At 51.8% G+C, this 16,573-nt stretch overlaps 7 protein-coding genes across 7 annotated transcripts; 2 read left to right on the top strand and 5 right to left on the bottom strand.

The window, feature by feature from the left end:
- Nucleotides 1-261: 261 nt before the first annotated feature.
- Nucleotides 262-1,320, bottom strand: BDW47DRAFT_123454 (uncharacterized protein; the record flags this gene model as incomplete). Its single annotated transcript, XM_024816053.1, has 3 exons — nt 262-609; nt 673-912; nt 976-1,320. 3 exons carry the CDS (start codon nt 1,318-1,320, stop codon nt 262-264), a joined length of 933 nt encoding a protein of 310 aa, XP_024674443.1.
- Nucleotides 1,321-2,339: 1,019 nt separating this feature from the next.
- BDW47DRAFT_101101 (enoyl-CoA hydratase/isomerase family protein) lies at nt 2,340-3,888 on the bottom strand. Its single transcript, XM_024811592.1, has 5 exons — nt 3,549-3,888; nt 3,317-3,467; nt 3,162-3,236; nt 2,584-3,099; nt 2,340-2,503 (listed from the first exon to the last, which is right to left on the bottom strand). The coding sequence occupies exons 1-5, from the start codon at nt 3,606-3,608 to the stop codon at nt 2,463-2,465; spliced, it is 843 nt and encodes a 280-aa protein (XP_024674442.1). The 5' UTR covers nt 3,609-3,888; the 3' UTR covers nt 2,340-2,462.
- A 327-nt stretch (nt 3,889-4,215) lies between these two features.
- On the top strand, nt 4,216-5,297 carry BDW47DRAFT_87645 (uncharacterized protein). Its single transcript, XM_024820100.1, has 2 exons — nt 4,216-4,685; nt 4,752-5,297. The coding sequence occupies exons 1-2, from the start codon at nt 4,606-4,608 to the stop codon at nt 5,212-5,214; spliced, it is 543 nt and encodes a 180-aa protein (XP_024674441.1). The 5' UTR covers nt 4,216-4,605; the 3' UTR covers nt 5,215-5,297.
- Nucleotides 5,298-5,322: 25 nt separating this feature from the next.
- Nucleotides 5,323-8,180, bottom strand: BDW47DRAFT_123451 (uncharacterized protein; the record flags this gene model as incomplete). The annotated part of the gene is made up of 5 exons (XM_024816052.1): nt 5,323-5,345; nt 5,410-6,203; nt 6,548-7,607; nt 7,666-8,118; nt 8,174-8,180. 5 exons carry the CDS (start codon nt 8,178-8,180, stop codon nt 5,323-5,325), a joined length of 2,337 nt encoding a protein of 778 aa, XP_024674440.1.
- Nucleotides 8,181-9,410: 1,230 nt separating this feature from the next.
- Nucleotides 9,411-10,237, bottom strand: BDW47DRAFT_134808 (putative cutinase; the record flags this gene model as incomplete). Its single annotated transcript, XM_024818171.1, has 3 exons — nt 9,411-9,678; nt 9,773-9,990; nt 10,055-10,237. 3 exons carry the CDS (start codon nt 10,235-10,237, stop codon nt 9,411-9,413), a joined length of 669 nt encoding a protein of 222 aa, XP_024674439.1.
- A 1,734-nt stretch (nt 10,238-11,971) lies between these two features.
- BDW47DRAFT_123449 (N-acyl homoserine lactonase family protein) lies at nt 11,972-12,931 on the bottom strand (the record flags this gene model as incomplete). The annotated part of the gene is made up of 3 exons (XM_024816051.1): nt 11,972-12,580; nt 12,640-12,787; nt 12,843-12,931. 3 exons carry the CDS (start codon nt 12,929-12,931, stop codon nt 11,972-11,974), a joined length of 846 nt encoding a protein of 281 aa, XP_024674438.1.
- A 2,063-nt stretch (nt 12,932-14,994) lies between these two features.
- BDW47DRAFT_134806 (sterol desaturase family protein) lies at nt 14,995-16,573 on the top strand (the record flags this gene model as incomplete). The annotated part of the gene is made up of 2 exons (XM_024818170.1): nt 14,995-14,997; nt 15,445-16,573. 2 exons carry the CDS (start codon nt 14,995-14,997, stop codon nt 16,495-16,497), a joined length of 1,056 nt encoding a protein of 351 aa, XP_024674437.1. The 3' UTR covers nt 16,498-16,573.

The raw sequence follows: 16,573 nt of genomic DNA, 5'->3' as shown, positions 1-16,573 counted from the left end.
GACTCATCAAGCTAAGATGGACTAAGAATCATAGTTTCAGCGCTGTATGGGAAGGCTTAGATAATCTACTAGTATTACTACTCTCTCACTCCTATACCACGTATCTGAGATGAATATAATCATGAGATTATATTACCGATGCGAGCTGACTGACTCTATTCAGGCCCTTCGGCTGTCAGTGACTTGAACGAATCCCAGGAACGGAGATAAAATCAAGTATAAGGCCTCTCTCTCCATTGTTCGTATGTCGTTGAAGCTGCGTTAGATTATCTGGCGTTGGAGGTTAGGATCGAGGGCGAGGAGCTCCCGCTGGTCGAGCTCGAGGCCGATTTGATAGATCTCTTCGAGGAGTTCCCTGTTGTGGGGAATTGTGTTGGGGTGGTTGTCAGATGAGCCGGTGGAGCTGACCACGCAGCATAATTTGTAAATTCCGTTTCTGTGGGAATCCGGTATTATTCTCAGCTTCGCGGGCGTTATCATCCGCGGCTTGGTGCCCGTGTTGCGGGCGACGAAGTCTACAAACACGTGGATGTCAATGCTAGGCTCTTCGCCTTTGAGGAGGTGTAGTGGGCAGTCTGGACTGAACAGGCTGAGCAAGCCGTTGAAGATCTACCGGCAATTCTACAGTCAGTTAGATTTTCAACATAAGTCGTTGGAAGAGGGGTGGCGTACCTCCTCAGGGTCCGTCGCATGCGTGATTCCACCCCTTCCCACGCTGAGATCACGCAATGCTTCCTGGCCGTATGCCATGTGCAAGAAACCGTTGAAGCAGAAGCGAGCGCATATATTTGTGAGACGGAAGTTCTCTTGCGATGGGATGTGTCCATCGCTGGCAGCGTCTTCAACTAAGAAGTCGGGTCTCCAGGAGCCGAGGACATCTCTGTAGGGGACAGAGTGGTGACTTTCTAGCCACTGCGGTGAAGGCGTCGGCCATATCCTAGGGTGCTGTGCAGCCTGTGAGAGAATAGATCATACACGAAGCAATCCCTCCTCCTCTTTCTCCGACGGCATACGCTCGGGGAATCGCGCCTCGCGATCCGACCACCATCGGTCGACGATGTCGACGATTGCAATAGTCAAGGCCTCATGAAGCCGAGCCAGTTGCTCCTGGTGCTGCTTCGACACGAGAACAGGTCGCGGACAGGAGTTTTCAAGGGACCCTTTTAAGCAGAGGTGGAACGGGCAGAGCTGCAGTAGGCGAGTCTGCAGCGCCTTGTGCTCCTGTTCGTAGATAGAAAAACTGGCGTGATAGGATTCAAGGGGCTCGTAGTTATTAGGGCCAATGCCTATATAGACTTGTTGGAGTGCGGGATGCCTCATGTTGGTAGAGTGGAGGGCTAGGCAAGGATGCTGTGGTTGTTGATTTGATGATATGGATAGCCAGGGACGTCCTTTGTTTAGTGTATTTATTCCCAATTGCCCGTATGCCGGCCATCTGGCGTCTTACATAAGATGGAACTATCACATCAGAGGTTGTTAGGTGACAATGCTCACTACCACGTATACCACCTTCAACGCTGCGGCTGAGGAATTATCAAGAGTGTTTCCAAGTTGACTTGTAATTACCAATCTGGTGGCTCATGTCAGCTCAAGCACGCTTGTAGATGAATAGCAGTACCATTGATAGATTTAGCATCGGCATTTCCGATAGACCGAGCATGCAAAGACAAGACCCACCTTGTTGATATTGACTTTAAGAACTTCAGCTGGGCTGGTGGCTCCTCACGATCATTAGATAGTTAGCCATCGCAGAACAGCGATTCTGCCCCCAAGGCCAATTGCTTCCCTCCGAAAGTGAGTCAGTTGACTGTATTGCGACCAAAGCTAACACTTCCAGGCTTATTCCTTTGCAATTTCTTCGGGAAGGTAACCTCCCGCATTCATCCGATCAAGCAGACAAAAAGACAGCCGATTATTCCCGTCTTTCAAACCCAATTCACGGCATAGCGGTTATGCCGTTGACCCAAGCCAAGCCAGATTCAATACTACGTCGACAGTGGGGATAATATCCATGGTCTTGGCCAGTGCCTGGGGACGCCCCGATTGAGCTCCCTCTTATTTGAACGCGGCTCCCATAGGAGAAGCGTATGAGCGAGTATCCGGTCAGATTGCCAGTATTGATAGCGTAGATCATACTGCGTAGCTTGCGGGTGAATACGGCATCAATGTCAATGTTCTTCGTTGACCATCTGACTAGCTGTACCTTGGCTATCAACGGCCTTGCGCTGAACAAGGACAAGCGAATCGCGTTCGATCTCGTCGAGTATATCGGAAAGTAGCGGACTGTCGATTTAGAGTTTAAGGTATGATAGACGAACTGTGCAGGTAGTATTCGTCACGAAGTATGTACAATTGACTGGACACAGATCTATAGCAACTGCTAGCGTAGAGTAAGACAAAAGCGTTGCATTTCGGTACCAGCCTACGGCAACACCGATAGGTAAACAAGACTAAAAACGCCCTCACAGCGAAGCCTTGGGTTTCCCCTCCCTTTTCTTACTCGCTATTGTAACCCGAAAATCAGTAACCAGACACCAACAAAAGTTTCCTACGAGAACGAAAGAGCAAACAACAATAACATACCAGCAATCAACTGCTCCCTCCTAGCCCGAAACCGCTCGTAAGGCGTCCCGTCGACGAACCTCTCCGCCAGCGCATGCGTAGCCTCATAAACCGCAAGTAAGCGGTCCGACCTAAGCGGCGCATTCTGCAACCGCTTCACCTCCATCATACTCTTCCCATCATTCGCCGCGAGCTGCTCCTCCAAGAACTTCCGAACATGCTCCTGAAACCCATCTACGGGGAAGACGCGGTTCACCAGCCCGCACGCCTGCAGCTCTTCGACCGGGCACTTGCGCCCGAACATCAGGAGGTCGTTCGCGCGACGGACACCCATGCTTTGCGCAAAGATATTGGCACTCCCGTACTCTGGCACCAGGCCGAGAGAGCTGAAGGGGACCTGGATGTAGGTGTTTGAGGCGGCTAGTACTATGTCTGCGATGCCGTTGAACCAGGCTGCGCCGCCGCCGACGGCGGGGCCGTTCATGGCGAGGACGAAGACTTTTTTGTGGTCGATCATGGAGCGGAAGAGTTCGACGCCTGTTGGGGTTAATTTTCACTTGACTTTTTTTTTTTTTTTCCTTTCTGGTGTGGGATCGTACTGGTTGAGAATTTGTTCATGAAGAACAGCTTTTTCTCCGCTGCGGTAGCCTCCGCAGGTAGAGAAGGGATACCGGCTGTGCTGCTTGTTAGACAATTCCTTTTCTTTCCCTTACCATTGAAATCTCGGGAATAGGAGTGTATCAATCGAAAATACCTCGAACATCAGCACCAGCAGAAAAGAACCGCCCTTCACCCGTCAAAACAGTAAAGACGGTATGCGGGTGCTCATCAAGCTCCCTGAAGGCACCGACCATATCCGCGACGACAGCATCATCCCAGGAGTTCAACAGCTTCGGTCTGTTCAGCTATGACGACAGCATCCAGGTAAGCGGGGATCCCAAATCTATTTAAATAAATCAAGCATAAAGCTACTGGGGCATTCTCACCTTGATAATCCCGATCTTATCGCGGATCTCAAAGCTGATGTTTTTGTACGTCGAAGCCATAGCTGCAGGGGTTAATGGGATAGGTAGATAAATCGGTAGAATGTGACAAGGTTTGTTTATCCCTGAAAGTGAACGAAAGCAGGTAGTTGGTTGGTATTAGAACGGTCTACTGCGAGGTAAGGACACTCGAGCGTTAAGCTAGCAAGTGATCCCCGCCCAGCTCCATAACCGAGGCGCGTTGCTACATATCTGGCTGGGGAAGCTGACAGGGCCCCACACTTGGTGTGGCCGAGGGAGACGGTTCTTCTTGGTACTTTGGTACTTTTGTGATGGAAGAATGTCTGGAGTGCTCGACTCATATTGATCAAAAGTTTAACTCCAGTTGACTCATTGGGAAATTCATTGTGAGGCTGCATGGGAGGTTACTGATTTCTATTGCTCAGCCACTCCATTATCAGTGAAAGTGACCCGGCTCCGACCATGAGCTCAAGAGAACTCATCCTTAAATACTCAATTCGTTCAGAAATTGATACGAAGTGGTCCCAGGAAGATGGAAGGAAGTAGATCCAGATACAGGACACAAGTCAGGTGCACAAGGCCCCACGTGACACCGTCCTAATTGGGACTAGCCCGACCTCGTCAGCCCATATCGTCCACCATGATAAACCGCCACCCAATAAACTAAATTAAACCCATCAAAACAACCAACTCAGACAGATCGCACTCGCCATTGAGGAGGCAATATTCAGCATACTACGGTGTCCATATACGAGACATTCATTTTCTGGTGGAAACCGGCAACTCGGCACGATCCGGTCCATATCTGAGACCCGACCCGCAGCGTGACTCTCCACGCCACGGCGGCTAAGCTAGCTATCATTTGAGACCCGCCGAACAAAAGAAAAAAATTCTGGCTGAAAAATGGGGCCATAAAATTGCCCTGCTAAGTACATGCTGTGTGGTGTATAAACAAAGAAGTATACGGTATCACGCGACGCTATTGTACAGACCGTGTCTGCGAACATTGTACGACAAAAAGAAAAAAAAGAGAAAGAAAATGCCATCAAATAAAGACCGGCTTTACGTTGCGCTGTATGTCCGGGGAGGAGCGCCCGCCATGCCGGACAAAGAAGACACGTAAGTCTCTCGCCGGATTTGAATCCATCGCCCGTTGTTGGTGTGGATATTGACGACCACGTGCAGATACCATTGGGCGCTTATTCTTGGGCCCAAGAAAGAAACCGACGGCGTGATGGGGATGCGATTTCACGTCAAGGAGCGGATTCTGCCGGGCGGGCAGGGCACGGAATGGGTCTTTGAGAACCCGCCCTGTCGGCTGGGAGCAACGAGCATGTTGCTGGTTCGAATCATGGTCGGGAAGGTGAAGGACAGTCAACGGTTAACGGAGATCCTGCGCACGACGCCTGTTCGTGGGGATGTGGGAGGGTGGAATTGTGTTTCCTGGGTAAAAGAGGCGGTGGAGAGGGCCCAGGCGGAGGAGAAGGTCTTGGGGAAGTGCGTGCTCGACTGGCAGACCGTGAGGGCTGCCGCGATGGACTATTGCCAGGAAAAGAAGGACCAGCATCGGTTTGATGGGCAAGGGATTTTTGATATGAGTCGCGCGCCGACGTACGATCTCATCCAGCGGAAGGAGAGTATCGGGTGAGGCGGGCGGGTCCGAGCGATGCTTGGGAAGGCTGATAGTGTTGTACATGGCGTTGTGCTGTCGTCGGACTGTGCATGATGAACCGGGTGAATGAATAATGACAGTATATCAAGTAGAAATGAAGCGTACTCCTCGAGCGTCGGTGTAAGGTGTAAGGACAGTAGTCTTAGGCCATATCGGCAAAGTACTTCTGACGGAGACTTTCCATCTCCAGCTCCTGTGGCATCGGGGTCAGGAACTTGTCGACTTCCTCAATCCAGAACGAATTTTGCGGGTTGACCTGGCAGGCAGAGGTATACTCCCAGTACTCAGGCAACCAGCCCGCATTCTCCCAGTCGACGATGCCCACAATATCATCCCCGCGGGCCAAGATGTTCAAACTGCTAAGATCGCCATGCGTAAGCTTCAACGGCCACGTGCGGCTCTGCAATTCAATCAAGGTCTGGATCTCCGGATCCAGACCAGCATTGAGACGCAGCCCATTTCGCAAATGCCGATGAAACCCCTCTACATCATCAAACGGGCCAAACCGCATAGACGGATGAATCCGGACATCAAAGAGCGACCCACCCTCTACGGACGAGACGCCCATCCCGGCCGGCGGCTGCAGCTGTCGCAGCTCCGCGACCATAGATTTCAACTGGTCGAGCAGTCGGCTTTTCGACTTGTCGCTCCGGGAGGTCCAGCCTGACCCTATCATCTCGCCGTCAATGCGCTCCATCACGATGTAGGTTTGATCGTGGTGGGTGAACGCGCAGACGACTTTGGGGACGGGGAGGGAGGTGTGTTCCTGAACGAAGCGCATGGTGGACGCCTCGGCTAAGTGCACCCCTTGACCGTACTTGACGCATAGGCGATCGGTCAGCATGAGAACGCTACCCGTCCGAGGTCGCATTGCCCGCAGGGTCCGGATTGCGAGTAGGGTAGCATAGCGGCACAGGGGCCGGTCATTATAGGGGCTAGGTTTCCCCGTGTCGGAACCCGAGGGGCTGTCGTGGGTAGGTGCCATAGATCCTGATCCTCTGGGTGTGGTCTTGTGCAATGGTATTTCATTATCGATAAAGTGGAATTAGACCTTCTTGAAATAGTCTAGTATCTAGAGAGGACGGTGAAAGAGGGGAAATGGCATGATGTTGAGCGTGATGTTGGAATGGAAGTTCGGAGTAAAAGGAGTTTATTAAGGTTGGCAGGAATGTGGTGGCCCGTGCACCCCCGCCCCACCCAAACAAAACAAACATTCCATGGTTTGATTCATCTGATCTCGCGTTCGATCGGAAGACCCTGAATTCCTCCTTTGCCTCCTTCTCTCACCAATCGTCCAAAACACTCCAACTCAGCACTGGTCAGGACTGTCTCCAGTAATGCCGGCATCCCCGCGTCGGATTGATCCCCACACACCGTCGAATTGAAAAAAGACGCCATGGACTCCGCCGACGCATAAACCTCGCCCAGCTTCTCCAGCACCTTCATACACTGGTAGAATGACCAGAACGCCTCCACCCACGTATCCGGCTGTCCGGACCGGATGGTGAGAATGTGGATGGTGAGCACGGGAAGAAGCATTCCGACCGTGGTCGTGGGCAGGTAGTGGATGGCGTCGACACGGCCAAGGCCCTCTGCGACCGTGGCGATCGCCTGCGTCGCGTGCTGCACCTGACTCCGTGACAGGTCGCTGAGCAATGACTCAACGGAGACGGGGGGGTCGTTCACGTTGCGCGACGTCTGGTGACGATGTAGGGCGCTGGACGCAGCGAGGAAAATCATGTTCAGCCATGCGCGGTGCACGAACAGCGGTTTCTCGACCTCGGGGAGGCTCGGAGCCGAAGGGGGCTGGTACCGGACCTCCAGAGGGAGGTGCGTGTGCCAGTCTTCCAGCAGACGGTCACATTGGGACGACGTAGATAGCTCAGCGCGGAGGATACGGCTGATGACGGTGCAGAGCCGGGCTTTCTCGATGAAAATCTGCGCCAGCTGTTTCTGGTGCTGCGGGGACTGGAGGATCTTGCAGCTTCCGAGCAGCTGGGTGGACTCTTTGGGGAAGACGCGGATTTCAAAGTCGGACAAGGTGGGAAGCGCCACGCTGCATCCTTCTTCGCGGATGATGGGCGGTCGGCGGAGGTTGATTGCGTTGAGATGATCGCGCGTGTAGACACACCACCAAAGGCGCTTCCACAGCCCCGTGGGTCCCGGGTCATCGCTCGGATCCGGCACAGGCTGCAGGCCGATCGATGTCGCTATCGAGAGCGCGATCTCAAGCCAGTAGTGAAAGTCTTTCGGGTCGTCGGGGGTCTCGTGCCAATAGGTCATCAGCAGCGCTGCCTGCATAAGGACAACCCGGTCGGCTTCAACGTCAAAGTCGTAGAGGACCTGCTCTGTCTGAGAAAGAAGGCCAACTAGGGGGTGTGCGCGGGAGAGCGATGCCTACTCTTGCTTTCCGGAAGAACTCCCTACGTGCCTCCTTGCGCGAGGAGTATCCAGCGTGATACAGATGTTCTGGTTCGATAAACGCGACACTGGAAAACATGACTGCATGGAATAGTAGAAGGCTAACACGCGACTGTCCATCGTTGATGGCTATTGGCTGCAGGAAGTCTGCCAGGTCGAGCAAGGGTATCCCCGGATGGACATTGACCACAAAGGTGTTTAAGAGCTCATTGCGCAATGGCGCATCCGGGACCGTAAAGGCGCCTTTCAGCGCGAGGTATTGGACATCCTCGAGCGGTATATGCGGCGGTAAGTCTTCGAAGTACAACGGAAGAAGGCCATTGTACGGGGAGGGAATCCGCGGGCCCAGGAGCACATCGTGAGCGGTCGATATGAGAGAATCTAGCGGCTTCATGTAATGGACAAGAGGATGTGTCTGTCGTGCGAATATCATCTGGTCTTCTTCGACGTCATCGACATCTGGAAGCCGTCAGCCAGTGGCCGCAGGCTGTACACTCACGCCATACCTTCCAACCCCTCATGGTCGCATTCACTTGACCTGTCTTCATCTTGACATATATCCACAGGCAGACGATCACCATTCCCACCCACCGGTGGACAGCGTATCTTCCAATGTCTACACGTTAAACAGGGCGTCCCATTCTGCGCATCACAGGCGATCTTGTTGGATAGACAGTACCCGCATCCACCAGAGAGTGGAAACCGCGCCATCCGAAAGGGGCTCTAGGCGCGACTTTAGCCGGACCCCTAGTCTAAACCGGAATAGAGCAGAGCAATCCAGCGGATCATCTATTGACAATCAATCAAAGTATTATCGAACAAAATTATCCGATGAGGAAAAGCAGGCGGGGTGGGCAAGATGGAACTGGGTGGCTTTGGCAGTTGCCGACTTGGCGGGTCTTTTAACCGCGGTTATATCTGGGGTAATGATGGGCGAATTGTTAATAATCACTCGGTTGCATAGTTACCCTGCTAACCGTATGTATAGGTGCCCCGGCTTACGGTGCAAAATAGGAAACAGGGTCTGCGGCATCTCACTTGTGGGAAATCTCCCGGGCGCTCTGGGCTGTTGACTTGGCATGCGGGGTATACTAATGGATTGCGGGGTTATCCTACAACAGGCTTAGGGAGAGATCCTTAGGATGGCTACTAGGTAGAAAGGTTTGATTGAAACTGTGGTAGCTAGTACAACAGACATGCACTTTGTCCGTCGGCTCTCTCCTGCGTCCACTCTGAGTCTGGTGGCTGAGTAGCTACAGCATGGGGCACGACGAGCACGGGCCGGACCGTGAGGTGCAAATCGACCGGGATGGAGTATCACGATATACAATCAGGAGAAGATATTCCAGCTGTTACAAGCTACGGAGTTAGTGGGAGATGACACGATCTCGCTTAGGTTCTTCACCATGCCCCCTCGACTAAAGTTAGACACACGATCTGCACATGCACTCCGACAGAACCATCGCTTAGTATGGTCACAAAGTAAAACATCCAAACCCTAACGTGCAGGATCCACCACGTCCCTCCCACCTTACTAGCCTTACAAGACACGGAGGAGCCAGATAGTCAAAAATTCGATCCATTGGTAGAGACGTCTCTCAAAAGTTAATGACAAGAATAGAAAGATAATCAATCCAACAACGTGATACATGTCCAGCACAGCTCATCTTCATCATCTCTCATTGGGGGGCTTCCCCCCCCCCCTCTCCCCACCTTTCCGTCTAGAAGAAAAGCCGACGCATTCAACTCAATCAGAGGCTGACGGTACCAGCCAGGAACTCAGCAGCCTCCTTCGCATTGACACCGTAGGTCATATGCGCGGGGGTGATGATAAGCGTGCCCACGCAAACCATGTCGCCCACGGCGCAGAACACCTTGACCTGATCCTTGGGGTAGTTGGGGATGGTGCCCTTGTCCTTGACGTTACGGGTGAAGCCGAAGAGCGTCACGCCCTTGACTTGGGCCTTGAGGTCGTCGTCGAGGGCTTTGACCGAGTTGTCGATGACGGCGGATCCTTGGCTGGGAAGGATAGTGTGTTAGCCATGCGCTCATTCGCGTACACACAAGTTCATCCTGTTAAAAAAAGAAAAGAAAAGAAAACAGAGAGAAATACCTGTATCCACCGGCCACGATCTGCGTGTCGGGGCACTTCTCCTTGGCCATGGTGAACATCTTGGTGGCCTCCGCAATGGACTTGGGGTCTGTGTTCTCGGACAGGAAGTTGGGGAGCAGGCCCGCAGTGTAGTCTCCGCCAACGCCCTGGCAAGCGACCTTGTCGGCGCCCAGCTTCGCCTTCAAGGCAGTGCAGGTCGGGGCTCCGATGACCAGTCCCTGTTTTCTTCGTGAGCCACTGATCGATCTTGAAATGGCTGTACGGCACCGGCGATAAACTTACCATGTTACCTGATTCGGTCGACCCGCGAGCGAAAATCAGAGTCACAGGGCGACAGATGCCCTTCTCGATGTCATCGGAGTTGAGGCCCTGGCGGGCAACGAGCGCGTGAGCCTCTGGCTCGGGGATGGGGTTGGCGATGGCCAGGGTAGCCAGGGCGGCGATGAGGAAGGACTTGATGGCCATTTTGCTGGAGGTGATTGCGCTTGTTGGGCTGGCTGGACTTGCGTGGGGAGTGGAAAGAATGGAAGGGTTGGATCTGGATGATTCTCAGAAACATTCTTCTGGATCATCGACCGCTATTTATATTCATCCTTCAGACTGGGATTGAGGACTTGGTGGAGAGTTAATGCATTGTAGTATAGTGTAGTATAGTGTAGTATAGTGTAGTGTAGTGCAGTATAGGTAGCGCAGTGCCGTGAGGCTTTTCGCGAACACACTTCAACCGAGCAAGTGCCGACCCTAGGATGTCGCGAAGACAAGACAAGACGTAAATGAAACACTCCTTGTTGCTCTAAACTCTCGGTTGCGGGGTCTGTTTCATCCTGTCGAGTACTATCATGGCTCGTTTACAGGGCTGGACTAAGCCCAGACCCGCCAGGAACAGCCACAAATCACCCGATCAAGCCCGGCTAGGAATGATCTGCTGGTTAGAGTCGTCGCAGATATGTCTAGCCATAGGAGCGAAAGTCAAATGAACAAACTAAATGCCGTTGTCAAGCCAGGATGGGGATGTTCGACCGAGGCGCTGCAGAAAAGGCGCTTCGGTAGTAGACCGAGTCGGGGGCTAGGGCTTCGAGATCTGCCCGAGTGTCGACGGTTTCTCTCGTCTCAGGAACAAATAAATTCTCCACCAGTAGGCTTGGCTGTTTTGCGGGGTGATCAATTGGGCCATGTTATTGGGGCGGGGGATCAACAGTCTGTCATTGAATCAGTACTTCATATTATTGTTTATATTGCTCGTTGAATACCGATGCCGTTGTCAAGCGCCTCGGTTTCTGAGCTCGATCCATCCTTGTCAAGCGATCGCTACGGTGGTTCAGTCTATTTGATATCCCTGGGGAATGTCTGCGACGATCTTGTCTTGGATGTCTTCGTGTTCCGTCGGATTCGACATGTTGGTAGTGAAAGATCTTGTTGGAGAGTTGACTTTTCAATCTTCACCTTGGTTGGTTTTTTTTTGACATAACATAGGGATAGCATACACATAATGACATGACTAGCCATATACGACGAATTATCACTCCATCATTCATTATTGTTACCAAATATCTATACACAGAACCAGCTGAGCACATGCCCTGTAAGCGAAGAACTACCATTAGCCACTAGTCGATGGCACTTGTAGACCCACCCCTCGCTTGTTAGCTCTGGCAAGGGGTGCATGGCTTATGATTGCAATATACTGCCCTATATTCACTACCCTAGTCGTAGTTATATTATCTTCATCTATTCCCCGCCTCGGTCCATGCACTGCCGACTACAGACTCATTCAGTCGACGGTAGTGGGAGAACTTTGGGCTATATTATATATAGTTGGGAGGGATAGGATTTAATCGTCGCGATATTAATCTATCTTCTACAATAGTATCTTCCTAATAGTTCCGATCATATTAACGAGGTCTCCTACATCAGTCCCTTTCCTAGAGCGCAGAGTCAATCAATCCTTTCTAACAACTGGTCGCTTTTATGCGGCACCTTGAGGATTTTTACGACTGCTCGAGAATTGTCTAAGTCCAAGTTATTCTTCTGAAATAGGTGTCAATTAACGTTTTTCTTATTGAGAATTTCTTATGTTGTTGACAATGCTCAACAGGGTCATGTCCCTCGAAGCTATCCTCGACACCGAGGAATTGCCACGCATAAGAGTAAGTTCATTCTTTCCTGATATTCCCCCAGTAGGAGGAAGTAAATAACCGTCTACTCATAAAACTCTTTCTCCTTTATCAACTTCAACGCCACCTCCCGATCGTGCCCAAACACCAAGGTAGCCCCATACAACCGCTGCAGCCTCCGAATCATCTGCAAACTCCTCCACCAAGCCGAGTGATCCCTCGCCAGGCCCCCATGCGGCGCCCCCTCCTCGTAGTTCTCCTTCACATGGAATTGATCGCTCGTCCAGATAAAAGTCCCGCTCTCCTTCAGATTCACCTGCATGATGCACAGCCCGGGCGTATGTCCCGGCGAATGGTGCACCACAATCCCATGGTACAGGTCAAGATGCGGCTCGTTGAAAGTCTGCCAGTTCAGTTTCTCTAGCAGCATGTAGTGGCCCAGGTAGACGCCGAGGTCGGCCTTGGTGGCGACGGCCCAGCACGCGTGCTTGAACTCTTCCTCGTGCACGTAGATCGGCACGTCTGTGTTGACGAAGTGCTCCAGGCCCCCTGCGTGGTCGAGGTGCAGGTGACCCATGATTACGGCCTTGACGTCTTTGATGTTGTGGCCGGCTTTGGCGATCGCGGAGGGGAGGCGGTTGTTTTCTTCATAGGAGACTCGGGGGAAGATGTCGGTGACGTGTTCGCCCCAATTCTGTGGTTTGGGCTGTTAGGAACTGACTTCTTTTGTGGGGGGAGGAAGATTGAACACACCACTTGCAGGTCTTCGGCGCATCCGGTCTCATACAGAATGAGGCCAACTCCGGGATAGTCGATGAGCGCCGAGAGCACAACGAGCTGGCGGCGTTTGTTTGTGGGATTCTTGTTGCTCACGGAGCTTGCGTTCGCCCCGCGGATGATCCTGAACGTGATAATTCATTAGTCCGTGAGGGTATATAGCAGAAGTTTGGACAAACCATGATTCATCACATTCCAATGTACCCAGGTCCAGCAGGTACATCTTCGTGCCCGCCGGGCAGTTCAGTGACGATAAGGGCGATTCCATTGTGCACTTTCCACGACTCGATTCTCAAGATGATTAAGGTTGGAAGGGCTCAAGAGAAGTTCTCCGTTGAACTCTCTTATACTGACTGCGGGGTAACTCTGATTATCTGATTGCGTCTGCTTTCCATAACCGAGTTGCCATGATATCAAGCCCCGTTGTCTTCTTCCCCGCTTCCCCGCTCGAGGGATCCACGCGTCCCCGCTGGAGACGTGTTGATCGCCCAACATTATCATTGCGAAAGAGATTCGACCTTTCTTATAATCTAGAGGTATCAGTTAGAAAATCTGCTTTACACAAGGCCAAAAGACGGTTGAGAAGTCCTCGCCTACCATCCGATAGCTGGGAAATGTTGACACGGCGAGAGAGAAAGCGAATGCCGGGGATAGTTACTTCACTACCCAGTTAAGAATGCGCAAAGTGGAACCAGACCAGACTCAACTCTCGCCATCAACCTATGAGTAAACGGTGGATCGACGTACTAGTGATATTTTCGGTTCCACCAGTCCAGCACCATATTCTCTGCTCTATCAGTATTTGGATATTCGGACCCACTTCTGGCACGAGAATGCTTTTATAGAGTACTGGATATCCTGGGGATGTGGGGCAGGATGATGAAGAACCAAGGGGTGGCACTCTCTTTCCTAAGTAGTTTGAGGCTTATTCGCCCATGTATACCATAGTACAATACAGCCTTTATGCCACCGAAAACAAATCCAGATCTATTCCTCTAAGCAAAATAAGTGCTATATGTCTCCCATGTCTCTGCATAGACTGGTTGATATTGGGATTGGAAACTTAGATCCTCTCGTGCGCATCTCTTATAATGCTTACTTCCTCGTATCATCAGATACTAGCTCTAGCAAAGACCCAAAGACAGGTCCCTCCCACGACCATCACACCACAAAGAGAAAACATGCCCAATCCACAGACCAGATCGATAGGAAACAACGTAATTTCATCACCCCCCAAACGAAGAATAGGATACATGTACCCCGGTGCCGTAAGCGAAAACCACACCACTACCCAGACGAACCCCACGCCTCGCTTCCAAAGAAGGGTGCGACGTCTCGGGCCTAATGAATTTGGAAATAGTCTAGCCCATACCGCCTGCACGCAGTCCTCGATCAATATTCCTAGAGGAAACGAGCAGTAGAACCCGAGAACCCCCAGACTGCGATAGGGGGCACCCATCAAGACTGAATCCAGCAGGTGCTGCAGACCGGAGATTAGGAAAACAAGAAACATATGCAAATATCGTCTGAGCCGCGAGGGGCGACGCAGTGCTAAGATGTCGTCTGTGAGGTAGCTGCTCACGGTGGAGTTGGGCCATCGAATACCTTGGTGCCACAATTTGCCGCACAATCAGTCAGTCAACCAGGTCGGATATACGTCTACGTCTGACTGCAGTCTACTGATACGGATAGAGCAGACGAGGGGTATACTCCCCCCCAAAACTTCCGTAACGTATATGCCTCCCAGATGCTACCATACATCGGAGGCCACTCCTGAGGAGAAAAAACACCTAGACCGACGCACAGAACGGAGACGATCCGATACGCAAGTTCGAGACTTGCTCTCACACTCCCATTAAAACAACAAACCCAGAAAACATGCGCACGAAGGCGCGTTCCAACACAAAAGAATACAAGGAGCCAGCATGATGCCGGGGCCATTCCTGTCGGTCGCTGCATCCATCTCGACTAAAGTCAGGCTGTTTTGGTGCATATGCAGATAAATCGTTCAATCGTGGCGACAAGGTTGTAAAAGTGAGTGTCGTGTACTCCAGCTGGAACCCTCGATATCATAATGGATGGAGCTATTCCAATATGCTTGACTCGTCCTGCAATAATCAACAGCTGTACGAGGACTTCACCCTGTACCTCTATCAGAGTACAATTTTCAGTGTCGAAATCATCACTGGGGAATCCCCCCTTTTTAACAGGTGATATTTCAACATGTTTCCACCGCTTCCCATGTTGACATGTCATTCTCCTCGGTTGTGGCTCCAAAAAGACACCCTTCGTCGAACCTCGCAGGAAGTGTAAGCCCCTTGCATTGAAAAGATGGTGAGTTGTCATAGAGTGGGGTCAAGTTTCCATAGTTTGAACAGCTTAGACTATTGTAGAAGTAGTGATTGAGCCGGTCACATGCATCACCAAACCCTACAAATACAGTGGTTTACATCGAGCCTGTCACCAAGTATACCGATGCGACTTGATACAAGGAAATTGATCCATATCCGACCACCTGGCATCCAAGCAACTGATCATTTACTGAGATATCCCTCCTACGTCTAGCGTCGATCCAATCAAACCTCCATCGACATCGCCAGCTACCCTCATCAGTACAAGCGTGCAGCCTGGTGATAGCTCAACCAATCGACATATCAATAGCCACTGCAGATCATGCAAGGGCAACGGGACTCGCTCCATCCACGGCCGCGAGAGAAATCCACGACGACCTTCGCTCAAGCTCAGCTTAAGTCTAGCGACCTTATTAGATGAAGCTCCCAGACGGGCTCATATCCTCAGACCAAGACAATGAAGTCCACCACGCATCTACGAATTCCCCCTCGTGGGGATCAAATCTTCCACTCCATGTTTGAAATGCTTCAAATCCGACCCATTACCCCCAGCAAGACAGTCCCCATCCACCAAAAACCAGACAAAGTGCGCTACATTCCCCAGTGGCAGCTTCACCGCTGGCTGGTCTTCTACGGCTGCGTGATATTCGCAGCCCACCATCTTTACGCATGGTGGGTAGGACGCAACCTCACCCCTCTCTCAGCCTTCTTATACTACAGCGCAGCCCACAGTCTAGTCAGCCTCCACGGGCTGCGCATTCTCTGCCGTCTAGGCCACACATTAGGCTACCTCGAGAGCTGGAAACGGCCCCGAGACGACGTACCCGTCAACCAAGTAAACCGAATCATGCTCAGCCTGATATCAATGTACTTCGTCCGACCCATCCTCCCCTTCTACTTCACCTACCACCCCTACCAGCTTCCCCTCCCCAGTATCTCCTGGTGGAGACTCTTCCCCGCAATCGGCACCTACAGCCTCGTCCTCGACTTCTGGTTCTATTGGTACCACCGAGCGATGCACGAAGTGCGCTTTCTCAGACGATACCACCGCGCGCATCACGCCTCGCACCACCCCAGCACCTTGCTCCTCGTGTCCTTCGATGCCGAGGAAGGTCTCTTCAACATCGTCGTCATCCCGCTACTCACCTGGCTGAGTCTCCGCGCGGTGGGTTGGTCTCTGGGCTTCTACGAGTGGTGGGTGTGTAATGGGTATGTTGCGTTTAGCGAATTTGGTGGGCACGGCGGGCTCCGTGTTTATGCCCCTGCGCCGTCGCCGTTTAATCCTGTTTTGCAGGGTTTGGGTGCGGAGCTCATTATGGAGGATCATGATGTTCATCATCGGCTTGGATGGGGGAGAAGTAGTGGTAATTATGGGAAGTTGACACGTGTTTGGGATTGCGTGTTTGGGACTTGTCTGGAGAGAATTGAATGTGTTGAGGGGAATATAGACTTTGATGATCCTGTTGCGCTTCCTATTTTCTGAGGTCAATCTGTATGGATTGAATCCTTTGGTGTGTTATTTGTAGATTTATGGTGGTGTATCTTGGACGTCCTCCGAC

Source organism: Aspergillus candidus (genome assembly GCF_002847045.1).
Source record: "Aspergillus candidus strain CBS 102.13 unplaced genomic scaffold BDW47scaffold_8, whole genome shotgun sequence".
Taxonomy (NCBI): domain Eukaryota; kingdom Fungi; phylum Ascomycota; class Eurotiomycetes; order Eurotiales; family Aspergillaceae; genus Aspergillus; species Aspergillus candidus.
The sequence above is the reverse complement of the archived record's forward strand: the minus strand, read 5'-3'. Positions and strand labels throughout refer to the sequence as shown.

Bases quoted from the DNA above. Each gene is read 5' to 3' on its own strand.
- BDW47DRAFT_101101 (XM_024811592.1), bottom strand. From the start codon at position 3,608: ATGGCTTCGACGTACAAAAACATCAGCTTTGAGATCCGCGATAAGATC. The intron at 3,237-3,316 runs GTATTTTCGATT...CAAGCAGCACAG, and splicing joins TGCTGGTGCTGATGTTCGAG to CCGGTATCCCTTCTCTACCT. The intron at 3,100-3,161 runs GTACGATCCCAC...TAACCCCAACAG, and splicing joins CATGAACAAATTCTCAACCA to GCGTCGAACTCTTCCGCTCC.
- BDW47DRAFT_87645 (XM_024820100.1), top strand. From the start codon at position 4,606: ATGCCATCAAATAAAGACCGGCTTTACGTTGCGCTGTATGTCCGGGGA. The intron at 4,686-4,751 runs GTAAGTCTCTCG...GACCACGTGCAG, and splicing joins ATGCCGGACAAAGAAGACAC to ATACCATTGGGCGCTTATTC.